The 26031-nt window shown below is 47.8% G+C and overlaps 11 protein-coding genes across 11 annotated transcripts; 5 read left to right on the top strand and 6 right to left on the bottom strand.

The window, feature by feature from the left end:
• Positions 1-459: 459 nt before the first annotated feature.
• BDV27DRAFT_133783 (RibD family protein) lies at positions 460-1469 on the bottom strand. The gene has a single exon (XM_032068164.1). It carries the CDS (start codon positions 1403-1405, stop codon positions 584-586), a length of 822 nt encoding a protein of 273 aa, XP_031924010.1. The 5' UTR covers positions 1406-1469; the 3' UTR covers positions 460-583.
• Positions 1470-1635: 166 nt separating this feature from the next.
• BDV27DRAFT_34080 (uncharacterized protein) lies at positions 1636-2277 on the top strand. Its single transcript, XM_032076371.1, has one exon. It carries the CDS (start codon positions 1770-1772, stop codon positions 2118-2120), a length of 351 nt encoding a protein of 116 aa, XP_031924009.1. The 5' UTR covers positions 1636-1769; the 3' UTR covers positions 2121-2277.
• A 2336-nt stretch (positions 2278-4613) lies between these two features.
• BDV27DRAFT_34101 (IQ calmodulin-binding motif protein) lies at positions 4614-5095 on the bottom strand. Its single transcript, XM_032076372.1, has 2 exons — positions 4921-5095; positions 4614-4866 (listed from the first exon to the last, which is right to left on the bottom strand). Exons 1-2 carry the CDS (start codon positions 5038-5040, stop codon positions 4747-4749), a joined length of 240 nt encoding a protein of 79 aa, XP_031924008.1. The 5' UTR covers positions 5041-5095; the 3' UTR covers positions 4614-4746.
• A 948-nt stretch (positions 5096-6043) lies between these two features.
• Positions 6044-8565, top strand: BDV27DRAFT_148257 (thiamine pyrophosphate enzyme, N-terminal TPP binding domain-containing protein; the record flags this gene model as incomplete). The annotated part of the gene is made up of 4 exons (XM_032070883.1): positions 6044-6055; positions 6725-6803; positions 6861-8206; positions 8257-8565. 4 exons carry the CDS (start codon positions 6044-6046, stop codon positions 8563-8565), a joined length of 1746 nt encoding a protein of 581 aa, XP_031924007.1.
• Positions 8566-9065: 500 nt separating this feature from the next.
• Positions 9066-10172, top strand: BDV27DRAFT_167325 (SRR1 family protein; the record flags this gene model as incomplete). Its single annotated transcript, XM_032074451.1, has 2 exons — positions 9066-9438; positions 9506-10172. Exons 1-2 carry the CDS (start codon positions 9155-9157, stop codon positions 10170-10172), a joined length of 951 nt encoding a protein of 316 aa, XP_031924006.1. The 5' UTR covers positions 9066-9154.
• An 846-nt stretch (positions 10173-11018) lies between these two features.
• BDV27DRAFT_167322 (uncharacterized protein) lies at positions 11019-12095 on the bottom strand (the record flags this gene model as incomplete). Its single annotated transcript, XM_032074450.1, has 1 exon — positions 11019-12095. The coding sequence occupies one exon, from the start codon at positions 12093-12095 to the stop codon at positions 11259-11261; it is 837 nt and encodes a 278-aa protein (XP_031924005.1). The 3' UTR covers positions 11019-11258.
• Positions 12096-13654: 1559 nt separating this feature from the next.
• BDV27DRAFT_133770 (uncharacterized protein) lies at positions 13655-14134 on the bottom strand. The gene is made up of 3 exons (XM_032068163.1): positions 14001-14134; positions 13795-13915; positions 13655-13725 (listed from the first exon to the last, which is right to left on the bottom strand). The coding sequence occupies exons 1-3, from the start codon at positions 14089-14091 to the stop codon at positions 13695-13697; spliced, it is 243 nt and encodes an 80-aa protein (XP_031924004.1). The 5' UTR covers positions 14092-14134; the 3' UTR covers positions 13655-13694.
• Positions 14135-14796: 662 nt separating this feature from the next.
• On the bottom strand, positions 14797-17317 carry BDV27DRAFT_167320 (major facilitator superfamily domain-containing protein; the record flags this gene model as incomplete). Its single annotated transcript, XM_032074449.1, has 8 exons — positions 14797-14998; positions 15065-15234; positions 15301-15323; positions 15392-16305; positions 16355-16701; positions 16749-16859; positions 17110-17165; positions 17272-17317. 8 exons carry the CDS (start codon positions 17315-17317, stop codon positions 14797-14799), a joined length of 1869 nt encoding a protein of 622 aa, XP_031924003.1.
• Positions 17318-17976: 659 nt separating this feature from the next.
• BDV27DRAFT_161187 (uncharacterized protein) lies at positions 17977-20341 on the top strand (the record flags this gene model as incomplete). Its single annotated transcript, XM_032073171.1, has 6 exons — positions 17977-18482; positions 18538-19311; positions 19377-19708; positions 19769-19975; positions 20042-20230; positions 20295-20341. The coding sequence occupies 6 exons, from the start codon at positions 17977-17979 to the stop codon at positions 20339-20341; spliced, it is 2055 nt and encodes a 684-aa protein (XP_031924002.1).
• On the top strand, positions 20335-20646 carry BDV27DRAFT_133769 (uncharacterized protein). Its single transcript, XM_032068162.1, has one exon. It carries the CDS (start codon positions 20350-20352, stop codon positions 20620-20622), a length of 273 nt encoding a protein of 90 aa, XP_031924001.1. The 5' UTR covers positions 20335-20349; the 3' UTR covers positions 20623-20646.
• A 371-nt stretch (positions 20647-21017) lies between these two features.
• Positions 21018-23197, bottom strand: BDV27DRAFT_148251 (uncharacterized protein; the record flags this gene model as incomplete). The annotated part of the gene is made up of 3 exons (XM_032070882.1): positions 21018-21316; positions 21358-21750; positions 21853-23197. 3 exons carry the CDS (start codon positions 23195-23197, stop codon positions 21018-21020), a joined length of 2037 nt encoding a protein of 678 aa, XP_031924000.1.
• Between the last annotated feature and the right edge of the window lie 2834 nt (positions 23198-26031).

The raw sequence follows: 26031 nt of genomic DNA, 5'->3' as shown, positions 1-26031 counted from the left end.
ATTTCTTTATCTCCACGGAGGCACACCTTTTCCGTTCGCATATTTACCTACTTACCTCGAGAAACCGTACTACGGACTCGCCTCGTATTTTTGTTACTTGTGCAGCAAAAGTTATTGCCGTTCTAGGTGAAAGATACACTCAACCCATCGATTTTGCCTCCAACATCACTAGCACCATCATCCACTCATACATTCAACAATGGATTAGGTCGCCCCATGAGTTTCATAAGTGCTTTTCTGGGAGAGGTTGGTCTCGGTGATTGCAGTCAGTGCCGTGGGGGATTGGCGAAAGCTACTGGCGAGGTCAGACTGGGACCTCATGCTTTGGTAAGATAACAAAGACCTTCTGGTGAATTTAGCTATGCGACGACACGAAGGCCTCACTTTTATATCGAGGATAAAAGTCATGGTACTAAGATGATAAACCTAAGAAGGAAGATAGTTGTAGCAAAGGATCTATTGATCATGCACAGGTGACCAGGTATAATTTATTCAATCCCTATCAGATTGATCGTGCCTCGCACCGATATCCTCACTCTCTATAGACCACAATCCTAAGCCATCATGATTCAAAAAGCCCATCCTAAAGCCTCCCACAAAGCACCACATCCTCCCCAAAAGGATACCACTTAACATCCCTCAATCTCGCCGCCGGCACTACCTCACCTCCCTCAACCCTGCGTCTAGGCGACACAACAACACCCCCCTGCCCCAACCAAGTCGGCGCAATAGTAACAATAACCGAATCAACCAGATGCGCCCACCCCGGTTCAAGAAGCGAATTGATAACCGTCCCACCTCCCTCAATCATGACGCTCTTCAACCCTTCATTCCTGAGACACTCAAGCACAGCAGTCCAATCCAACCTCCTCTCCCCATTCCCATCAACCAGAAGATCAAGAGGAATGAACTTCCCCCCATGAGACTCCAACAAAGTCCTCTTCTCAGCAGACGGGACCGTCCCAGTAGAAGTAATGATAAAGGGCGCACGGCCTTTCCCCTCTCTTACTAGCTCCAGGATCTTCGATTCCTTAGTAAATTCCCATCGAGCACGGGGATCAAGGACAATCGGTCTCGGTTGGCCGTCTAACCCTTCCCCGCCGTAGCCCCCGACACCCTCGATCCGGCAGTTTAGTCCTGGGTTATCGGCTACTGCTGTCCCGACACCGATTAGGATGGCGTCGTGTCGGGAGCGGAGATAATGTGTCATGGCTTTTGACTGTGGGCCGGAGAGGGTGGTCCGGGTTCCTGGGGCCAGAGCTAGAGAGCTGTCTAGGGAGGTTGCGAATGTGAGGGTTGTAAAGGGGAGGTTGGGTTTGAGGGGTTCGGTTTCATTTTTAGGTGGGAGATGGGGTTCTAAGAATGTGCGGTTTGAAGGGGGGAAGGCGAGGGCTTCTCTGAACATGTTGTTTTGTTTCTTTCTTTTGGTTATTATTGGGGTGAGTGGTTTTGTGGTGAGGGGGATTTTTGTTGGTTTGGGGGGAGTTTGATAAGATTAAACTGGAGATTGGAGTGGGTCCTATTTTTCTTGGCTTCCGGCCAATGGAGAAGCGTGGTGGATGTGGAGAGGTTATGAGGACTACTTTTTACTACTTTTTACTATTGACCGGGTTGTACATAGTGGGTCGAAGAGGAGTTTGATTGTCTCCTCCGAAGGAGAATACTTGGATAGTATGGTTCTGAGGATTATCACAAGTTAGAGATCTCAGTAGTCTTCCTGCCATGTAGATTAGAGGCACTGAAGCTTTTACTCAGGCAGATCTCTGAGGATGGCAAGCTATTACATGTGTGTTCCGATCACCCCTGCAGTTCCTTGCCGCATTCCTTTAATCAAAAGGGTCTTCGTCATGGCTCTCTTCCTGTTTCTATTATTCCAATTCACGTCTGTCCTCCCTCATCTCGTTCCTCGAACCCCATCGTATCCCGTGGTCATCTCGGAGGAGGTGAAAGGCTATGCCCTCATCGTCTGGAAGATTGCCGTTATGTTCACGGAATACTGTCATCTGTCACTCTCAACGAGTAGTCGACTGTGTGAGGGGTGCCTCCTGGTATCGGGCTTTACTAGAGCAATGCAAGGCTTGGAAAGAGGACATCCTGCTCTTGCCTGGCCAAGGGTCTGATTGCATCGTTTCCAAATTTGGTTGAATGGAAGACAATGTAGAGTTCATCGCGGTTCGACGGTGCGAAAGCGGATTGTGCCAACATGGACATACAAGAGGAAGGGTGATGGGGGCACGTTGTTTCGACGCGAAGAGAGGCTAGGGAGGGGGCCATTGATAGCAGCCAAGTCGACAGGTAGCCTATATGGTGTCAGCGAACCTTCACGGAACAAGGGGGTAACCAACCATCTCCATAGCTAGGACTCCCCAGCCTCTGTGGTTTGCAAACTATGCTGCGATCTGTTCAGTGCCTTCAAGAGTACATCGAAATTCGACTAGATGTACATAAAGTTACGACTGTTTCGGGAGAGTAGTCTATAGCGGTGATAACGATAAGCGTACCATTCGTTGTAAGGGAGAGGGATAGCATCGCAGGATGCGTGCAGGGCAACACGAGTGTTGGCTAACGGTATTCTGTCTAGGCATGAGAGCTCCTTCGCTAGTATGGGCATATAGCAACAGGCATTGCAGCTCGCGCAAATTTCATGGACGCGATCGGTCGGTTCGATAACGACAAGTGGTGCTTGTCCCGGCCTGCCTGCAAGAACGCGATCACAGATGACCGGAACTTTAGCTATCTCTTTACCTAGACATTCGGCGAGATTGAAACTTCAACCATTATCTTTACAGGTCCCTTAATGTTGTTATCAGTACTGATATCAGTAAGGAGATTGCTAAAGAAGGAGCATACTATAGCGGGTGTTCCGCTACTCAACTGTTGGTCCTATTGCACGCCAGTGTCCCAGTCACAGACCTTTGTGTGTGTGCCCAAGCTGGGACATACTCCGGCCCGTGTTTTAATGGAGTCTTACCTTTGCCATCATCCCATACGACAGCGGTCGAGCTTAGTGGGAAACAGTCATGTGGCCCACTTTGTATGGAGAGACGGGTCCCCCCAAAACCGGGTCCGGACAGGGGAACGTTTGCGCAATATCCTGCCCACCAACTATCGTCGGTGGTACCACGTAGGGGAAGGACTGGCGGGGGTAATTCAAAATTTGCAAGAAGCTACACACGGTTGCAGCTCACCAATTTTTGGAATCATGACCGTTAATCAGAGGGAACACTTCCAGACTATGTGCCCTTTGTCCCTAGGCCATAAAGTCAGATACCAATTCACCAAGGATATCCGCAGGGCTTCTGTCGTACAATAGATTTCTCGAGTAGGTCATCACTCTACCTTATTTCCAGAGCTTTGTGCGCAGTGGTAGTCGAGAGTCACCCTCATGCTGAGTGTGGGCAGGATCTTGATCCTTCTCCTCATTGTGATGGCCCTGCAAGATCTTTTGCTTCACATCGTCAACTTTCTCATGCAGCGCACGTACTTTGTGTTTGGTTCGGGTGTATCCCTCGATGCCCGCGAGAACGGCGTACGACTTGCTAATGGAGACGTGAGACATGTCGACCCCTCTATCTTGGAGGGAGTGGATAAAGGCACGAAAGTTTGCTGCTGGGGGGCGGTAATGGCCACTTTTACATGGTTAGTAGTTTCTATAAGTTGAAGACCTGGAAGGAATATACCTCAATGGTGCCAAACTACGAAGCTGTCCATCCCGGACCTTGATTAGACCTGCAGCGGCAATGCGAGCACCTCGAAGAAATGATGAATGCTGAAATGCACCTGATTGCTTAATCCCGATATACAAGCGAAAGGAGGTATCGGCAACCTGAACACATTAATGTTAGGATACAGGATCTATCCAAATGATCGGGGAACTTACGAATATCCACATATCTTCCTTCTTCAACGACTTGCCCCTTATACTGCTGAGAACTGTCGACGGACTAACATGTATAACCTTTTTCAACGTCTTAACTGCTTTATAATCTTCGTTCACATATTTTTCTTCCGTTTTGCTGGCGCACATGTCGCTATCAGAGTCGTAATCTGATGATGAAAGTGATGAGATGGACGATGAGGAACTCGTCAAGAACGAGTCCGGGTCACCCGCTTCCGTATTCCCTTGGAACTGCGGTGCATCCTCGTCGATATGCACAACCCCCTTCAAGCTGTCCTTGAACCGCCTGTTATTCGTCCATACGCGCTCATTATTTTTCGCCCATCGGAATAACCCAGCTTCGTCCACAGTCACCAGATAATTCATCCGTTCTTCACGTGAGAGGTAGCGCACTTGTTGCCGCTCGAGTTTGTCGCGCGGACATTGAGGGAGGTCAAGATCTTTTCCTTCGCCGTAGTCTAGCCAAAAGAAGAAGTTCTGAGCGGTGGTCGAGTTCTTCCAATACGAGTGGTACACGCGCAGGTTGCTACCATGACGGTGCTTCAAATCCACCAACTCGAGGAAGTACTGCAAGTCCATCATTTTCGCTGTCGTGCCGGGCGGCAAGTCGAGCTGAGCAGACGCGGACTGTGAAGCTGAGTTACCGCAGGATTGCCGCGTCTCATTCTGGGTGGGCGAAGTGGATTCCTGGTCAAGATCATCGTCACCACCTGCCCGTTTGGCGACACTGACAGCCCGCTGCCAATTACGCCGAGCATGTGCGGAACTATCATTGTCGACGGTAGCTTCTGGAGCCGATGGGCGATGGAGGAGGCGCCATTCCGCTTCTTTGACGGCCTGGCCGGGGATCACTGTGAGATAACGAGCTTCTTCAGTAGCTGACAACGACCTACCTCTACCCAACGCGTGGTCGCAGATATTCCACAGCCTTTTAATTCTCGTCGCGTTCGATATCCGCGATATGTTCTCTATGAAACGACCAGTTTAGGGCGAGAATTCGCAGACAGACACGCTTTCCGTACCTGAATCACTCTCGCTGCCCACTGCTCCTTATCAGTGACGTCATTCCTCGGTGGTCGTTCCATTGGATCGGTCGCGCTGTCGAATGCAGCGGAGGGAGGAGAATGTGTATCTTTCGTCATTCTATATGTATATAATAAAGTATATTATTTCCGATAATTTTAAACTAGACATCTGTGGATATTAAAGAGGGAAGAAGGAGTGGTGGAAGAGAAAAAAAAAAAAAAAAGAGATCATCGCGTTAGGAACAAGAATTGTGTTGGTGTTGTTGATCTGCGCTTGGCGTCTTCCCGTGACCTCAGCTGAGAACGATATTTATGGTTAAAACCCCTATAGAAAAATAAAGTAAAGGTCTACCATCTAATCATTATTTTCCTACTTGATCCTCAACGTCACAAGTCGGGTTGGCCAACTAAAGCCGCATTTTCCAAGAGCCACGATGTCATGTTCTTTCCGATAAGTCGTATAGTCCACTCCACAACGGCTTTAAGCGAGGCCATGGCCTGCTTCAACGAGAACTCCTCTTTGCGGATACGCAGTTCGCGATTTTAGATAACATTGTCCGGCACAATGACAATTAATATTGTGTATTGAAGCTCATGGGCTCATGGGCCTGAATTTTTCATATACGAGCGCACGATCAGCCCACCTGGCGATATGTACTGTCATAACGATAACCGTTTGATGTTCGTTGAATGTAGATTCCGATAAAAATTTGGGTTACTGGGGTTGTTACAGAACGTGGCTCAATTTTGAGATAACTTGAAAGAGTCAAGACAATGATCACGTGTTCCTTGCGAGGCAATTCAGGGGCAGGGGATCCAAAGACTGGCCTTGATTTCATCACACCTGTCATTTTCCTATACCCGAACTTCAGAGCAAATCAATCTTTGTTGAATGCTTGTGCCTCTTTGTAGGTGGTAAATCCACATATAGGGCCAAGTGTCCCCCCGTGGTCCGTGCTCACCCCCACTTCATATCCCACAATTTATGCTCCCTTCCTTGCCGTTAACCACTACAAGAGAGGCAACTTGGCGTCATGGCTGAGAAACCTTTACTGAACACGGCCACGTTCAATTCTCCATAGCGTACGGATGAGAAATGGAGACCTTCTTACATGTAACCATGTCTTGCTCTGTGGCTTACGGAAGTGGCTGGAATCTTATTTTTTACTCTTGTAGCAGTGACTCAGCTGTAAAAGGTACGAAGACTTGTATATAACAGGAATGCTCATGACTACTATTGCAAGAAAATACGTCTAAAAGCTTAGGGTTCTGGTGGATTTGGGTTTTCCTGGCATGCTACCATCAGAATTATGACGTCAGCTGCAAATATATATACCCGTTAACAAAATCCAATGAAATTCAGCCTGCATAGGCTACTTTTCAAAATCCTGTTTTGGTGACTCTATTCAAACTAGATTGACTGCATAACTAGTGTCCATCTCAGGCTATTACTGGGCAGCAGTTGACTTTCAAAGGCACTGTTCACTAGTGAAGATGGAAGGGTAGTCAAGGAACAATTAGAGAGATTCCTTGTTTAGGCTGGTGTTCTCGATCACGAGGCCGACTTGACGTGTAAAACCGGTCTGTGGACGCGGCTTTTTGAATTGGCTCCGTAGCTACAACGGCCTAAACTCGCGTCTTATCTGTGGAAGTTACGTAGAGTACTAAGAGGCAATATATCGCCCCATAAATATAGTAAATGTCTCGAGTCTGTATTTGCTACCCAGAAGGCAAAGGCCTAAACTTTCCCTATCAACTAGGAAATATACTGAGTGGCAAGAGCATAATGACAATTACCAAGTCAGAGGATTATAATGTCGGGACTTATATAGGACATCGAATAGGGGAGCTGGGAGTCCGTGACTACTTTGTCGTACCTGGTAAGGCCACAGCCTTTGGAGGAGTTGGCTTGAACACGATCACTAACCTCATGGTAGGAGATACCAACTTGACCCTCCTCGATGCCCTCCTAGAGAACCCACGTCTTCGAATGGTAGAATGCTGCAACGAACTGAACACGGGATACGCTGCAGATGGTTATGCACGTGCATCGGAGGGGAAAATGGCAGTGGTTGTCATCCCATACATAGTCGGCGGTCTATCTATCCTGAACGCCATATCGGGTGCTTGTTCGGAGCGACTCAAAGTTATTGTCTTATCGGGTTGTCCACCTACTAGCGTCTTAACTGGGAATAAACCGACACACCACACACCGTCCCCGTCGAATAAGGATCAAGCTCTCCACGCCTTCCAAGGGGTGACAGCTGCATCAGTTCGTACCAACTCTGCCGAATCCGCGGTAGATGTGATTGATAGTGCCATAGTTAAATGTATTCGACAATCACTGCCAGTATACATCGAAGTTCCAAACGACGTTGCCGGCACCCCATGTCCTTTCCCGATACCCTTAGCCCAGAAAGTTGAGCAAGCGACCCAGCCGAACAAAAATAGCGAGGCATTAGCAGCCGTAACGGATCTGTGGAACTCTTCTCACAGACCAGTACTATTACTCGGAAGTCAGGTACAAGTATGGCTCTCCCGAAATATTGTCCAACGTCTTGCTGAGAAACTCGGCTGTGCGGTCTTGTGTCAACCAGACGGACGTTGCATATCGGAATCCCACCCACAGCATTGGGGCACCTTCTGGCCTAGCTTACTCAACCCCGAAGGGGAGAAGGTTGTCCTAAATTCTGACCTTTGGCTAGCCATAGGAGTCTCCTGGTCGGACTTACATACCCCCTCCATTGACTCAGAAAATGAGAACCACCGTTTAATCGCCCTTCAATATGACAGAGTTGAGCTACCAGGGGATAAGGTGATTGACCCGGTAACCGTTGGCGAGTTGGTCTCAGCAATGATCGACAGCAACATTATTCGCCGGACGGAATATCTTCCTAGTCCTAAGCCGAGCCATCCCGCTAGCATCCAGACCGAAGTCAAAACTTCCGATGATGCATTAACAGTGCGAAGCTTGCTATCAGGTATCCAGAGTATGATGCTAGAGGGCTCCACATTGGTTGCAGATTCAGGCGACACATGGTTTGCTTCCAGCCATATTGAATTGCCAGATGGGGTGGACCTCTATATGCAACTTCCCTATGCATCGATCGGATGGAGCGTGCCGGCCACCCTTGGCGTTCAAGTAGGTCGTCCTCATGGTCGCACTGTTCTGATGGTAGGTGATGGTGCCTTTCAAATGACTGCCCAAGAGATAAGCACAATGATTCGAATGAAACTGAATCCAATCATCTTGTTGTTCAACAATCTGGGATACAAGACCGAGGTTAGTCAACCTGCTTCCTTTATGTAGTCCAGGCTAACTGGGACTTACAGACTGCGGTACATGATGGTCCATATAACTATATCGCTAATTGGGATTATACCAAGCTAGCCACCTCATTCCTCGACAAGCCCCATGCGCAGCCACCTAGCCCGTATGAAACGGAGAGGCCAGATAATGATGATGAAATACCTATGTTTGCCGAGAAGGTCCATACTCAGGCCGACCTCCTGCGGGCGATAGACAGGGTCTCCACAGAGAGCGACAAACTTGCGTTCTTGGAGTGTTGTATCCAGCCAGACGATATGACGCCAGAGCTGCAAGCGTTGGGAGAGAAGGTGTCGAAGGGGCTTTCGAAATAACGGGATGCTACGCGTACCCTAGTGTGATGAAGCGTATTAAAATACGATTGCATAGTGAATCGGAGATATTGGTGTCAACCTATATGGTACAATGCAAAGCGACTGTTTAACAATCAAGGAGGCTAGCAGTATCTCAATTGTCACGTGCTTGCTTTTCATAGCCCTCTGTTACTCCAGGAATAGCAATAGTTTCTAAATGCAAGCACAGTTCTCGCTACAACTACAGCCAGGCCGTCTTATAGTATGCTCACTGGATAAGCCGATTGGACCACATAGTTGTTCTTCATCAAAGGATCCAATATAGCCACCTTATAACAACATTAGAAGTCATTTGCATGTGCAGATTGGTATACAGCAAAGGAGATTTGTTACACTAGAGATTTAGAAATGGGCCAAGATCTGTCAGGCGCTAATCATGGTGACCTGAAATGAATTCTGCACAATCACCCCGCCTTCGCGCACTGTTGATCTCGAATCTGTTTACAGTACAAACGACACAGCCTTCCCCTACGCGATCTAGCTAACAAACACTCAATCACGCGCAATAACTTCTTTAATAGATCTCAATCGTTTCCTGTTCATAGCAGATATGAGTGATGTGGAAGATTCTGACTGTGAAGATCTTCACTCTTCACATGGGCGAGACTATGACACGTTTATGCAGGAGACAGCTGGGATCCGCCGGCTTTACGAGGCTGGAGTGCCGTTTTTTACAAAGGAACAGCTCCAGGACCTTAGTAGGCAGCTTAAACAAGCAGAGACCTCTGAAAAACCAGAGATACTTATCGAAGGATTGGAGGGTACCGAAGAAACCTTTGAAGTCAGGACTGGCCTTACCAGGGCTGGTTCTGAGCCCGGCACAGAATGGGTTCTGTGGGTTGCTTTGGATTCTGCGAAGTGAAGAGTTCAACTCAGACTGGGCTGACCATTACTGTTCTAGCAAGGCACCAGCTATCGAATACCGCACGTTTGGAAAGCTCACCTCATACAGGGCGTACCGGATGGATGGGTATAGTGACCTCAGCCTTAGGGTGCTCCACTACATGGAGTTGCGCGACGAAGTCACCAAAGAGTTACTGCCAGGGTTCCGCTACGCTGTGGATTCGGCCGAGATTATCAAGAATTCTTTCACGTCTTGCATCCAAACCTGGGAAGCCAGCGAATCTTACGCGCAGCTGCAGAAGATCGTCGAATCGCGCGAGAGTTTTCCTCCGATCACGAAGATAGTTGCCCTCGCTTTAGGTTCTATGCAGCCTCGTTCTATTGACAATGGGGACCACAGGTCTGAGTTTCAGCATGCTTTGGCCCTGACATTGCGTGGCCTCGTGGGTAAACGTCAGGGACAGACAACTGAGAATGTACAATGCTACGCACAGGACCCTGCATACACTGATATTGACAAGTCGATTCTCAAGAAATACGATATTACTATCCTGGAGGATCCAGATGCATTTCTGGAGATCGATGACTCCACTATTGTCTTGACCTTCGCACCGGATGTGCCTGTGAGACAAGTCGTTGCTGACATTGCTCGGCCTGCGATGATGATTTGGAATACATGCGAGGATGAGAGATGGATGCATAACGGTCGTGAGCAGTTTATGTAAGATTATCTTGTCGGCCAGCTTCGTGTACCAAGTGTTGACCACAAACAGGACGGATCCCTTCTCTGCACGACTGAGAGAGATGATGAAGTCTTATGACAGGATCGAGTTCTTGAGTGACGAGGAGAAGTTTGGAGAGGTTGCGATCTTTATTCGGCTTGAGTAAGCATGTTAGAAGCTATTTACAGAGTTCTGCCTACTGCCACTAGATTGGCCATCGTATTGCGAATCTCACGTCCTCTTGTAACGCCTCTGACATCGTCAAGGAATAAAATTTAAGTCAATGTATGTACAGCTCTCCACAGTTGATTCTATCGGGGCTTCGGAGAATGATGGCCGGCCGCTCCACTCTGAATTTAATAGGGCAGATACAGGCGTAGATGTAGCTGGGACCTCAATGACTGAGTAGCAGCAATTAGGAAGAGCCATATAAACGTGGTAGCGCTAGTAAAGAGATATAGCCATGTGTACATTGCTCATAATCTTGGCGTTCACATATGCAGTAACAAAAGCCATGTTCAAGTAGCGCTGCTGCTACTGCTTTCCAAGCTATATAAGAAAAGATTCTTCACGAGGCATGTTAGGAAGAGTAGCTTAGACGTCGCTATGCTGGAAAGTTCTGAATTGATGAATTTCCAGTGGCCTGTGCTCAGTCCATGGCGTTAACCTGATGGTCGTGTTCGAGATAGGGAAACGTAAACTTCGTGACCGTGCAAAGTCACTCCAGAGGAAGATAAACCTAGTCTGTTCCGACACATTCAGGCTTGCATCTGCGGTTCCATCGTCCGACCTGTTTTGGCTGAGTTTCCTTTACTTCATATAACTCTTTCGTAATGGGGTAATTTCGGGCCTCACTGTGATGTGATACATCTCTATCCTGGCAGTCCGGTCCCAAGCAATATCCAACATTGCGTTGAGTAGCGCTCTGTACACCATTTGACGCAGAATTGACAGTGCCTGGCCCCTGTTCGGGGGCACCGCCTCTGTAGGTTTCCTTTCCCCGAGTGATGACTTCATTTGCCCTCTAACCTCCCCCAAGACTTGCTGTGTTGGACGCATTTTACATGCAGTGCCGTTGTGGTATTTATCCTATAAGCGTGCCTTTGCTATTGAACCGGACAAGGGCTTGGGTCTCGCCCTCTTCAAATGTCGCAAGAACTCCTCTAAGGGTTTTGCAGTTCCCCGCGCCCGAGTTTCCTGTTTGACCACATCCGCAACCAAGCATCCTACCTCATACACCATTTCAAATAGCAGATCAGTCGATAGATGTCGGACTTCTTCGTTCTCAGACATATAATTCAGGAGCCGTTCTCCGCGGTGAATGGCACCGCTCAATGAGTGCAGGATCTGGCGATCCTCGGTATTCAGTTTTGATTGTGCCTTATAAACAGCGTCATGTTCAAATTGAGACCAAGCATGTCGCAACATAGAAACAATTTGGACTTCGACTCTCCTCCTCCTTAGTCCGTCCCGTGCCTGTGGCTCGTCGTCTCTCAAATATACCCAACAATGGGTGGCGCAATACCCTGGACGCTGGAGAATGTTGTTGGAGGTTTCCCAACCAATATTGTTGGTGCCTACTGCTCCATAGCTTTTCTTCAACTCGATGTCGAATCGTTCACATAGCGCGTCTTGAACGCGTTCAATATCCTGAGGGAAGCACACGGCGATACGAACTCCTGCTAGGTCTGAAATCTCGTCTTGGATGGCTTCTTTCGACGGATATAGTTGGCCACGTAAACTCTCCCGTTGAAGAAGTTTGCGCTCCAGGCTAGAAGGCTCCTTTGTTCGGTGAGTGACAACCCCTGGAAGAAGCTCGGCTTGAAGCATCTCGTCGCATATTCTGGCGGTCGCTGGTGCGTTACGCGCGTAGATCCATCTTTTATTTTTGTACTCTTGCACGAAGTCAGCAACAACGGAGGTCATTTTTCCAAAAAGAGTGGATGCTATAATATTAGAAATTATGAATTGTCCAGCGAGTTTCTTCCTTAACCGTTAAGAATGGCGCCTTGAGCGCAAATATAACATGTTGCCGACTTGGTGAGGCTGAGGTAACAAGAGCTGAAAAAAGCACAGCTGAGGGCCCATGTGAGCTCTAGCCGAAAAGAAATACCAATGGAGAATCTATTGATGATCGCCCGCGATCCAGAGGCCTGGCGGGTGGGTCGCGATGCCGTATCGGAGCACTGGTCGCAACAATAAGCGAGGGATAGCGCCAGCGCGGCCGAGAAAAGGCCAATCAAGGTCGTCCACGCCATTAGTGAGGTTCGTCCACGCAAGATCACCTTCCGTATGGTAGCTTCTGACTTAGAAGGTTCTTCAGAAATTGGTTGCTAGCGTGGTGGATCCTGTCTCCGCCAGCCACCTGGCCACAAGGAATGCTGATTTTGGACTACACATTGCCTTCTTCATCAATACTGTGTAGACCTATAGGATGGCATTTATTATCCTCATCCCAACCCGCTACCTCCACGTATACCTTCGAGGGGAACCAATTGACTAGTGGGAGTGAAGTACCCAATAGAACAATGTTATGCAACGTAGGGCTAGCTCACGTCATGGATTGCACCTTAGTCTGATCCACGCGCACAGATTTTAGTTAGAGTTACCATAGATAAATCGGAGATGCGAGTATTCCAGTCATAAATTATTTGCAGGAACTATCGTCTTTTAACACTGAATATATTGATTTCTGCAGTCGGCTAAAATATCCAGCAGCGACAAGGGATCAGCGTCGTGATGGTGGAGAAAGCCTGGCGCTAACGAACTCTCGTTTTTCGCTCAGCTCGCATCCTACGGCATCAGAGCACGCGCTTCTTTTCCTTCTCTTCTCTTCTCTTCTTTTATTTTACCTTATTTCTTTATTTCTATCTTATTTTATTTTTTTTTTCTCCTTAGTTTAATTTAAATTTAGTCATATTTTTGCCCACTGAGCCAATCTGTCGTGAGTGAGATATGGTCACCGGGGTGGGACGAAACAACTAATGATATTTAACAACATAGCTAACATTCTCATACGATACGCGTGGTACCAAGATCCGCGAAGCTTGGCCGCCTCAGAGAAAATGGATGTAAAACCAATCGGCACTTGTCGTGGATGTTAGAAGGGATAAGATGTCCTGCGGCATCTTTGTATGAACACCATAAATTTTGACAGCTGTGAAAAGTTCGAGACTAATCGGGGTCACCCGCATAAAGCTCCAATTGTTGTCTATTTCATTATTGTAATTCATAGGCTTTTCCTGAATAAACTAGAGGCCAGAAAGTGGGGGTTGATTTACCTGGAATGTAGGGATCTCTCTCTCTGGAACGACTCCACTTCTGGAACTCGACAGCACCTCTTACTAGGGAGTTTACACCGGATTTACGTAGTACTTTGGGCTGTCTTCCATGAGGATTCACATTTCCGGAACCACTGTTTTTGTCGGATTATTTCATTACCTATTGAGAACTAGTCATGGCTTTTATATAACAGGTGTGTTCGTGTTCCATAGTATCATCATTAGAGAAGCATAAATGAGTAATCTAGTTGGAGAATTTCGACGGGACTTGTTTTCTACATTCAAGCGTGAACAATTAGCTATACTATACTTTCTAGTATCGATCTATAATTTGGATAACTTACCCAGTCATACTCTCAAACTTGTTCCTCGCGCCATCTGTAAATTTCTCATTGGTCTCTCGCACCTTCGGATCGTCGGGGTTGATGCGGCCACCGCCGAACTTCTTCTCAATTGAGTCGAGACCTAATCAATTCATGAATATCTAGTCACATTCGAAGAGATCCCCGAGGAAGATCAGACAAAGGGTATATGGAGATTGGGTACACACCCTTATCGACATAGTCTTTGTCGTTGGAGCTGCCACCTTCCTTGTCCTTGGAGTGGCTACCGCCGCTGAGCTTGGAAACGAGTTTATCCATTTTCTTGATAAGGTGAGATAAATTCGAGTGTGGTGTCTGTGTCGTTAGATGTGGTATAAATGATTGCAGTGCTCAAATGATTTGTCTTGTGGGAGGTGGTAGTACCCAAACTATATATCCTATCTGAGTCTGTCTTTTGGTTCACTATGTCATAGACTAATGATGTCAATTATAGGTGATCGGGGTTACTGTATCCCACCATGGATCCTCGTGAATTGTTACTGTGTAGCTGATGTTTCTTTGGAACGGAAAAATCCCCAAGATTCGATTAAGATCAAGCCAGGGACTTGATTGACATATTAGAGTCGTAGACTATGATGTCTTGCGACTTAACATAAAGGAACGATGACGTCATGAACCATCGAATTAGGGCATATTTTCCGAAAAGGGAAATCAATCATCCGTGATTAAAACGATTGAAAATATTTACAGTGATCCGTATATCGCAATAAATGTATCATCGATCAAAAGACCAAGGGGGTATTGTTGGCGTGAAGTCAGGGAAGAAACTAACATACTTCGGTGAATTAAATGGGTTCTCCGATTGGATAATATCCTCGTCAACGGGGCATCTTTGTTTAATTCTGGTATATAATGAACATATATTAGGTCGACAAGGGTATAATGAAGCATTCTATGTATACACCGAAGCAACAAAAGATATATGGAAACAGTTTAGACGAGACAGTCTCCAGACTGGGAAAATCAATCCGATCTCCAACCTGAGTCAGGCATGGCTGTAGTAGTCTGCGTGCGGATGCTGCCGTTTTCTTCCTCCAAGGTAGGTGCATCTTTTGCCTGCATATCATCGGTGATACGCTCGAGAGACTTATTTTTTCCCTCCTTGTCCCTAGTCTCAGGGATCCACAAGGTAGCAATAAGACCCATCAACATGAAGAATGATAGACTAGTGTCGGTGTTAGAGACCGTCAGTGGCATTCAAAATCGACCGCCACGACAGTGGTGGACCTACCAGAGAAGTGCATATCCTAGCCAATTCGGCACATTCCGCCAAGTGGCACCATTACCAAAATCCACATACCCTAGGAAGCATTGTGCCAGAATGGAACCGAACTTTCCAGAGGCGGCTGAGATGCCATGGCAAGTGGCGCGAAATCGGGTTGGGAAGAGCTCGGCAGGGGTCTAGATATGTTAGTGAGGCTATAAAGGGTTGGGAGAGCCAGCAAGGCTTGCTCTGATTCGACGTACAATATATGTTGTGGTGTTTGGGCCTATCCCGAACAAATACATAAATCTTAGCCATAGTTTCCCCTGAAGTACGGAGTGATCAGGCACTTACCAAAGTTGAAGAATATCTGAGTCAGAACGTAAAGCACGACCAAAGCTGATGAGTCACCGTGTGTGCTCAAGTACCGGAATGAAGCACCAATGATCACATTGAGAATGAAAAGCCAACAGAAGCCCAGCAGCTGCAGATTGCGCCGCCCGATTCGGTCGATTGTTAACACTGCTATACAGCTACCGACGATAGCGCCTGATGATACGACCACGGTACTCTGGTATGACACCCGGAGGAGAGATCCGTACACTCCTGCAGACGGAATATGGTTGCCATACCAAATGGTATTTATAATGTCCAGATTCATCAATCCCAATCCGTAGAACGGCAGGTCGAGACAAAACCAGCATAAAGATGTTGCCACGAGCGTCTGGAGGTTGCGCTTTTGTTTCAGGAAAGTTCTGAAGTCTCTCCAGAAGTGGATTGGAGGGCTTGTGGCACTCTCCAGCTCCACAGAGCTTGATTGCCGAGAGATAATAGATGGGATAAACCCATTTTCGCGAGATTGGGTGGGAGACAGTGATATCGTCTCTCCGACTGGATGAAGCGACTCATGGCCTAGACTCGAAGCCGAGGAAATCTCTGCGGACCGATAAAACTGAGAGACATCTGCAGCAGCCTGGAGACTATTCTGCATGACATCGGCGGTATAACGGGGAGATTCAATGATCGTCAATCGAAACCAGATAGCAATAAACGCTGGTACCGCTCCCAGACCTACTATTAACCTCCATATGATATCTAGATTCCGAACACAGGATCCTGTGCACTCTCGAATCTCTGGGTCATTAGGCAGACTATGTCGAAAGCCTGCCACAGCGATGAGAGCGACGACAGCTGCCGCAGCCGATCCGAGTGATTGGCAGAGGAAGACGGCCGCCAACATACGACCCCTTATGCGAGTGGGTGCAAGCCTAATGCAGAAGTTAGCTGTGTCATGGTGCAAGTAGAGGGCTCACGAACTCGGAGCAGATAACAGCAGACAAGGGGTAGTCGGCTCCCACTCCTAAGCCCATAAAGAACCGCCAGAACAGAAGAACGCCGATGATAGACATAGAGTCAAATTTACCCGAGGAGGCCATAGACATCCCAAGAGTGCTGAAAATCAAAACGATCAACTCCAATCCATACATCTTTCGGCGACCCCAGATATCCGCGGCGATGCCAAAAAGAATCTGGCCTACGAGCGCGCCTGCTAAGGTGATGATACTAAGACCGACCTCATAGTTGTGAACGCGGTCGGGTTTGGCGTCCAAACTACCCCAATAGACTTCGCTGATCATGGGGACGACCATGTTGACGGAGAAGATCTGCAAAGTCAGTCGCTTGAAGTGGCTCAACCTGGCATTAAGCTTACACAGTACGCATCAGCAAAAAAGCCAACGCCGGCGACCACTACCACCCAGAGCCATTCCCTCTTTCTGGCACTCTCCAACCGGCTGATGATAAAATTTCGCCTTTGTGATGGCTAAACAGCGAGTTAGCTAGAAGAACGGAGTAAGCTGTTCGTATTGCCATATGCTACCTACTGCATGATGCTGGAAGTCCTCATAGTTCCCCCATGGGTTCAGATATAGCTTCACCCGAGGTAAGAGACCCATGTCACTTGCGATAGTGGTCTAACCGTCGGGGACGAGTAGGATCCTGACAAGTATTGTCTTCGTGCAAGAAACGAAAGGTCGGAAAGGAATCCGAGAGGCGCAGAAAGAATGTCCTACCGCAAACGCTGAATTGTGCACCAAGCAAAGGTGCACCGAGGGGATACGGGGGATACCTCACAATATATCAGCTCCATGATCACAAGCGGCTGAGGCTGACAATGAGGCGGTATTTCCCTTTTCTTCGAAGTTGCGTTTCTATTACTTACATTCACTCTTCACTAAAGTTCAGGAAGTGCCCTGCCCTGGGATGGACTGAGCCATGCATCGCTTGGGGAGATCGGCTAAATTGATGTCAGACATCGTATACAAGACTCGGAAGGCAATCCGCATGCGCCCTGTGGCTGCGAGATATATTCAATACAAGCATCTCATCTCAGCACGTTCCTGACAAGGTCTCCACTATTGGTCTGTGGGACGACACTAAATGGGTGCTAAAAGTTTAGTCTCCGTGCACCGCCGCCACGAGTGGTTGCCCGTCACTTCCGATAGACTCATAATAATCTGGGATCATGCTTATCGTATATGCATTCAAATCTCCGGTCTTCCAGAACGTTAATGGCCTCTTATATGCGCATGGGTCGGAAATGCTCCAGTCGAAAACGGTCTGGGAGCCCACATCACTCTCTGTGAAAGTGGTGGCATGACGATTAGTTAACGGGGTTTTTATTGCCCAGTAATTATTGCGATACCCCGTGGCTTGCTGTCCTCACTCAGCCTCATTACCGATTAGTTGGAAGCTCTCGTGATCATTTAGCGTACCTCAAGAATACGAGATCCCCGGTAGTCGCTTCTACCTTGCTTTTGTTTTCACCCGCTGTTCGATTCTACACCGAGATCTGCAATAACAGTCCACCTTGTGCAGAGGGTACCAACAAGCAGGCACTGGAGGTGATTGGGCGAAACTACCCCATAGCACATCTCACCATGACCCAGGTAGGCGTTGGAGATATCATTACTGGAGTCAAGTTTGTCTGGACGGTTTATGAAAGCGTCCGAGATGGCCCTACAGGTGCGGCAGGCGACTTCAACTCCTTTCGTCAGGAGTTTGACACTATCAAACTACTACTGGAAAGGATACAGCGGGTAGAGAAGTCTACCTCAACAGACGTCCGTGATTTGGGGGTGTTTTACAACGACACAATTCAGGAATGCGCGCAGTTCGTCAACAAGCACAAGGTGCTTACACAGGATAAGTCATCAACTGGTAACAGCCGTCGTGGTAGCCTAGGCAAAAAAGTCTCCAACTGGTTTGAGAAAGTTACCTGGCCATTAGAGAGAAGTGAGGCCGAACGGCTTCGGCATAAACTTGAGCGCTGTCTGAAAGTGGCAACACTAAAGTCTACTGAAGAAACACGCGATGCAACTTTGGGGTTTATGCGGACAGCGGAGAATAACCAGTTAGAGAATCTTGAGATGTTGAGATCTATCAAGTGAGGGCCACCCTTCGTGACAGGATACTATCTGCTCAAGGCTAATGTCTTTTAGGACAATGACAGCACAGATCTCCTTACTCCTCCGGCGATGCATTATTGACGGCCCGATAGACACCGTACAGTATGATACGCACCACTCAAGCCAGCGTGGGCACCGATTGAGACCATCCGGCCTTCGGCCAGAACACATACTTAGTGGAATCCCGGAGGATGACGAAATGCCTTCAGTTGACAGTCAAAGGTACCAAAAAGTTTTAGATCGCATTCGTGAGATCTCCGAGAGACTGGGAAACCTTACTCGACGGCTTGATACACACGGCGGCCATGGTCTAGCTGTGGACCCGCCTCAACCTAGCAGCCGCAAGTATACGTTGGACTCTGACGGGCCCAATGCTGAAACACTGACCGTTGCTGCCATGGTTCGCTTCCTGCATCAGGTCAGCGATGATGTGCGTGATGCTCTGGAGACAGTTGGCTATGGACATGAGCTCGTCCCCAAATATGACCCTTCGCAGAGACATCATGCCCTGGCTAAACCTGTTCAGTCGATCAATGATACCGCGGAGGAATGGGAGCAGTTCCGGCATTGGCTCGACTTTCAGCTTGTGCACGCCTTCAATACAAACTCTATTGATATGAAACCATCCCATCCATCCCAACCATTGCTCCTTGACCTCTCTCCGTCATCCGAGTGCCTCTCGCCGCCGATTCCCATTACCCGTACACGCTCCGTAGAGTCCGACCTTTCAATTGGGTCTCCACAGTCAACTATCTCAATACCGATACCGGATAGAAAGATTCCTCTTACAACTCACCCGGTTCAAGTGTATGTGTATAGTTCTCCATGTGAACGCGTTGCTCTACATTACTAATGATTTTGACTTTTATCAGGGAGTTTCCGGACCCGAATATTCCCAACCGCACACTTTTTCGCACATTGACCTGTACAGTTATGGCTTGCTTCAATACCCAAACACATGAACCAGAGGCGATTGAAGCAGTCGATATCAACGGAGGAGTCAAAGTCACCCAAACCATCATTCGCGGGTCTACTACCGTTAAGAGCTCTATGTTGCCTTATGTACCGAGCAGTCGAGTCCCTGCATCGTTTTCAGGTGCCTGCTCTCTCTGGTTCCAGGGCTCGCATAAGGCGAAGATTGAAGATCAACAGTCCATCATGAGATACAGTATCTCGCCGATTTATAAATGCCGCGACCGCAGTGGTAAGTCGTACCAAATGGGGTACCCGGATAGGCATGAGCTGACAGGAGACGTACGTGTAGATTTTGAGAACTTTCAAAGTGTCCTGCTTCGAAGAAAGGTCGTGGCGTGTTTTGATGTGAGAAAAATATCCGCTGGATCAGATTATTACACCAACTCATCAGAGACAATCCGTGTCCTCGAAGACCCAATTACGAGAGCACTTTCGTTGCTATTCTTTGCTTCCTTCCCAGGCACGTCTCGCCGAGCAAGGTTTGTTGATATGCCAGGTGAGTGTTATCCGTATCTTCTTTGCTGGGAATATCATCTCAAGATGCAAGCTTATCCCTCACAAGTAAACGGCTTGGGCATACCCAGTCCGAAATCAAAACATATCAAACTTCCGTTCCAGGCTGCTTCACGCCGCAGCTCTGTGGACAGCGCCGCCAGTGCCTTTTCACAGGAGTCACGTCAATCCACTTTAACATCATTAGGGTCGAGCCCACGGAGTAAGTATCTGGAGCTGGAGTTCTACGAGGAAAGGGGTATGTATATACAACTCTGAGAGCCCTTGCCAAATCACGTACAATCTCTCTAACACTTATTCAGATTGTGCCACATTCGTCCGAAAGCTCAGGCATGTAGGCGGGGCTTGACCGGGGATATGCATGGTATTCTGTATCCTTCCAAAGTCAAAACCAGGGCATCCCTTTTTATTGCCAACGCGCCAAACTTACCAAGAACCTCCTTGGAATGGAAGCTCCATAAGTGGTCTCCTTTTTCGTGGCTAGCTGTGAGCTGGTCGGCTGGCAGCCTTAGGATACGCATCTCAGGGCCTCGAGCATGGCTTGCTCCTCTACCCGGACTTTTGTTTGCTCTAGATGCTCTTTTGTATGAAGGGCTGCAAAACTATTTTCACGACGGAACCTGTATGTGATACCCCTCAAGAGTGCTTTTTGACATACAGAGGGCCCTCACGGATGGTATTTTCGCTGCCGGTGGCATTTTCATCACACTTGAAGGTTGGACTGGGCCGGAGACTAGATATAGTTTTGGTCAGCAGATCTAGCCTGAGTGTAGGCGCTGACGTGAGGTATCAAGAATTGTTGAAACTCAGACGGTATGGCAGGTTAGATACCTGCATTGTACATAGCTATTGTTGTGGTTTATGATAGCATGAGGAGAGGGTCTAGTTGTCAGTACTATCAAGATTTACGGGCAATGTTGCAATTGCCTGCTACAGGTATTTGAGCTGTTCCAGCTTCCAGTCCCTCAAACTTGACTTGTGGCTTAGCATAAACTTGGTTATGGTTATATATATACTTTTATTTATCACGCTGAGTCTCTCTTACCAGCGAGTAGTGATAATAAATTCACTTGGGATACCCTTGGATTCCTCTCCACGGTTTGAAATAGCTTGTCCGTGATTGGGACATTTGGGCAGTACTCCAGGAACTTCTCAGCAACTGCATTGAAACATCTCTCCAGGACAATCACTCCCATTCCTTCGGTCGCGTGGATTGGTACTCTGTACCGGCACAGTTTCTGGATCATATCATCAAAACCGTAGTCATTTTTCAGCTCCCAGTCGTATGGATAGCCTTGCAGAATAGACTCCGTCAATTCGAAGTCTGTATGTCCAGATCAACAGCCTGCCAAATCTCCTCCCAACTTGCTTTCAAGTCCAGATCAGGCTGCTCGGAGAGAATAAATTCTGCCGCACCCAGGTTCCAGCCATACATCGCCTGTGTGAGTACATTTCGCGTTATTGGTGCAGAATCCACACGACGCAAGATGGATCTCATGCTGTCCAGGTTATGGTGTGACCTTACCGCAGCCATCATGACCTCCTCCGTGACAAGGCTATGATTCTTTTCTGCTTCGAGTGGTAGGCGCACTGAATCAGGGTCTTCTGTTGCCCGTATGAGAGCTTGATGCGTGATGGGGACATCCGGCTTTCTGCTAAGCAGAAGCTCCAGGCATCTACAGTTGCAGGCCACTGTTTCCACTGCCCATGCATCGACATCCACCAGATGTTGTTCAACAATTAACTCCAACACTTGAACTGATCCTCAGTAGCCTTTTGCAATTTTGGTCATCATCCTTTTGATTGGCAGATCTTTGTGAGGTCGCGAGAGAAGCGTCAGCATTGCGTCCTTTTCTCTACATGCAGCTTCATACACTGCATCAGTTATCGTTGCCCCTGGACGTTTGTTCAGAATAGTTTCAAGTGCCTCTGGATTTCCGGTTGCTGCGGCGAGGACATTCTCTGTAATAGGAAGGCCATCTCCCTGGACCTGAAACAAATACTCTATGACAGACGAACCACGCTCATAATTCGCGGCTGCTGCGCATACAATAGGCTCGGTTATTAGAACCTTCGCGCCGCCTTTGGTCCTCAGCATTCGCAGTAATTCTATCGCATCCGATTCGTGTGAAGCAGCTATCTCCATCATCCCCTCAGATATGACGAAGCCCGCTTGCTGCCTGTCGATGACCAGCTTCACCGTGGCTAATCCGTTCATGACGAGGTTTTCGCTTACCTTCTCGGTCAGCGGAGTAGTTGGGCTGAGTTCCTCGATCAAGGCTTTCAAGCTTTTACGATAATGGATCTTTTCGGCCACGCAAAGAATCATTCTTTCGGTCACTGGAGAAGTTGGACTAAGTTTAGCAAGCAGGAACTTTACAACATCTTGGCCTTCGCTGTTTGTTGCTGCGGTGAGAAGTACCGTCTCACTAATCTGCGTGCCTAGCTCTCGCCGATCGAAAAGCAAACGAATCATGTCTACCCCGAGCTCATTGGAAGCAGCTGCCCTTAGAGTCTGCTCAGTCACTCGAATATCTGCATGGGTCCGTAACATGAAGCCCATAGCTTTCGAGCTCGCATTACGTGCCCAATATGCAACGCTATCGTCGTCCACGCGGAGCTCGGTCGCCCTTTTCATTAAAATAACATCGATTCCGCTATAGACTCCAATGGAACAACCCAAGTTATATTTATCCAAGTCCGCAAAGAATGAGGGGCTGATGTGAATATCCTCATTGCATCTCTCGAAAAGCAATCCCAGCATTTCTTCCTTAAAAGCCGAGTCGATTAACGCACACCGCAGCACCCTATCAGTAATAGGAATGCAGGCCTCGTGTCGCCGATCAAGAACAAGTCTCAGCAACTCAAGTCCACAATGTCGATTCCATATGGTCCTCACGATTATACCTTCCTCAATAATCTTGTCGGGTATCTTGGATTTATCAAACAACAAACCCAAGTCCCAGGTTAAGTTGAAGATTGCTTCCAGTTTGGCCTTTCCAAAATATTCATGATTAATACGGCACATCAGGTTCTCGGCCGATCTCTTGTCGATTGTAAGGTCTTTGCTCAGCAGCAACTCCACAATATCAAGATGGCCATATTCGACGGCGACGGTCAATGCATTTCCTATAAATGGACCAGAGGACTCCAGGGGATCCGAACCCTGGGCGAACAATGTTCCTACGGTGTGTGGCAGGCCCATTGTTGAGGCGCGATAAATTGGTGGCTCGTATTTAGGCACCTTGTGCCAAGGATCTGTAAAGTAAGCTTTCGTACATTCATCTCTCCGCCGCCAATTGAAGTAGATATTAGGCTCAGTGAACAGACGATCGATCTTCCCTTGTGTGTCTAGTACGTCCCCTGCCGCAGCAACATGAGTGCCCCAGTGACTTGCCGCATAGACCAAGAAGAACTGCGACATAGCGATCTTCTCTGTCAACGTCTCGTTCTGCGAAAGGAAGAAAATCGATGGTCTTTACGGCCAGCTCATGGTGGCCTTTAATTTCTGGGAACTGGCACCGGTGGTCATTCTTAACATTCTCTGACGCCGCCAGGTATTCTTTAACAGAGAAATGTGCAAGTCTAATCGCTCCGTCCGTGCTCACAATGACAAGAGAGGTTGTACAGATCTTAATAATGAAATCAGGGGATCGCAATGATACCGCTTCTGCGACGGTCCGAACATCTAGCGGCTCAGCAGCAAGGCACAGGAGAAGGAAGATTTCGCGTGCTATGTTTATATCCTTTTCCTGGATCCTGTCAAGTACTTCCCGGTAAGTCTCCTCAAATGTTTCAGGAATCGTCCGTAGTGCATGGTCTATCTGTTGGTCGGTATGGCAATCCGCAAGTCGTGTTATTTGAAGATCAGCCCAGCGGAAGCGCCTAGCCAGTGTTATAGGTTAGCCCAATTATATCAGTTCTTCAAGTAGTAAAATGGTTAACAATACCGATCTCGGGTACGCAGTAACTGTTCAAGGGTGCGAACTTTTTTTGTCCTCCGGGAGATGTCGTAGACGACCAGTGCTAACTTCAGCGTAGACAAAGGTTTCGACATCCTCTGCTAGCCGTGCTTCCAAATCAACAGTGGGAAATCTCTCCAGTGTAGCACAAATATGTTGCTCAGGCCTACTCGTTGCAAGAATATGAAGCTTATTCGTATGACGCTCGTTGAGACCTATCAGGAGTGATAGTAGTGTCTTTCTCTCATTGCGCCCCGACCGCTCGGGACACTCATCCAATGCATCCAGCATCAGAAACATTTTACCAGGAGTGTCTAAAATCACTTCATCAAGGGTATCCAATAGTTCCTCCCGATCAGGCTGACTGCCCCGGTTGTTATGCTTTTCCCAAATCCTGGTCACAGACTGTGCCAGCGGCTTCCGGCTAAATTGTCGGATCAAGGACCTGAGCAAGTTTTCTACGGTCCGTGTCGTATCATTGCTGAACTGTAAAAACCAGTATACAAACAAGCTGGATGAACGTTCCTCGCAGAGACGTTCAATATCTTGTATGATGGTAGAACTGGATGGATGTGGTTAGTATACATCTTTCTCTATACAAATGTTACCCTACCAAAGAACGGACTTTCCACAGCCCACTATTCCATAAAGCCATAGGATGTACCCGGGTGAATTCTTCCAATCCTGATATTGGTTTGAAGTAAGAAACCAGTTATTGGTATTAGGGCTTCGGAACTCCTGTGTTTCTTTCTGAATTCTGGAATAGTCTGCCGTGGAGACCCAGTTCAGGATTCTTTCCTCCTCCGCAGCTGTATTGGTCAGTATAAATTATGCATACGATGATATATTTGAAATCATACGCAACACTTTGGACTCGATATTCTTGTTGACAACAATGGACTGATCGATCTTAGCGAGAGTATTCCGAGCAATTTCTCGGTTGCCTAACATCTATTAGAAAAGTATTCAAGCAGAATGACGAACAATCTCACGTAGACTATCGCTCAAGTGTGCCCACTTGTCCGCACCCTCGCCCTTCTCCTTGACGCTTGCTTTCAGTTGTTCGAGTGGCTGATCGACAATTGCATTGATGCTCATGGCTACGCGAACTTTTGAAGTCATTAGCCTGGATCTGCTGTCGGCATTGATCCCTGTTGGTGGGCTTTGGGCTTACCAGCAGCGTTTGGCTTCTGCACCTTATTCACTTCCGCTGAATATTCTAGGAGTGCCGTATAAACCCCAAGAAGAGCATTATCGAGATTCTGGTCGCTATCGACGTGCTGGTCCCGATGATGCGTATCAATCAAGGTATAGAAGGCGAGAGTGTCAGCAAGGTACTCCGATGCTGCGTAAACAGTGTCTCGACGTTGAATATCATTTTTGGATCATCTTTCACGTTTAGCCTCTAGGCCAAATCTAACCACAATAACTCTATAGGTGTCCTTACGGTCAACCCCAATGAAACAACCGACCATGCAGCAGATGCTAAATCCTGCGTTAGCGAGTGTTGTATTTCCCCGCCATAAGATAACAATCTCACCATATCCAGTCCGATCGAAGGAAAGCGCCGTTGAGACAAGAATTTTCGCATTCATCGCACAATTGAGAATTTTCTCCGCTGAATCGCGAACATTGAAATCGTTCCCATCGCGCCCGCGAATTTTGAGGCCCCCCGTTCTTCCACTCTTTGTATTTCTGCTCTGTGGTATTGATAATCTTGTCGATCGCATGTACCGTAGAGCATCCCTCATTCACCGACAGGTACTGTTTGCGGTCGTCGGGCAAGCTGTCGAATGCTTCTTTCCAGAGATCTCGTTTGCCCTGTTTCTCAACGATGGCCACATTTGGTTTGATGTTTAACGACGTCGGTGTGACCTCTAGCTGGTTCTTTTTGTGGGGAATTTCCACTGGGTGCGAAGGCGCCTCATGGCCGTCAGCCGTATCTGCCTTTCCACAGCAGAGTTTCCTATTAAGTGTGTACTTTATGACGTTGGGAATGAGGTGTTTAAAGCATGGATTGACGCTTTATGATTGTCGTAGTCGAGTAGACATGACTTAAGATTATTTCTTTTCACTT

Source organism: Aspergillus caelatus (genome assembly GCF_009193585.1).
Source record: "Aspergillus caelatus strain CBS 763.97 unplaced genomic scaffold BDV27scaffold_192, whole genome shotgun sequence".
NCBI classification, from domain to species: domain Eukaryota; kingdom Fungi; phylum Ascomycota; class Eurotiomycetes; order Eurotiales; family Aspergillaceae; genus Aspergillus; species Aspergillus caelatus.
Note: the sequence above shows the minus strand (reverse complement) of the source record. Positions and strands in the feature narration are given on the sequence as shown.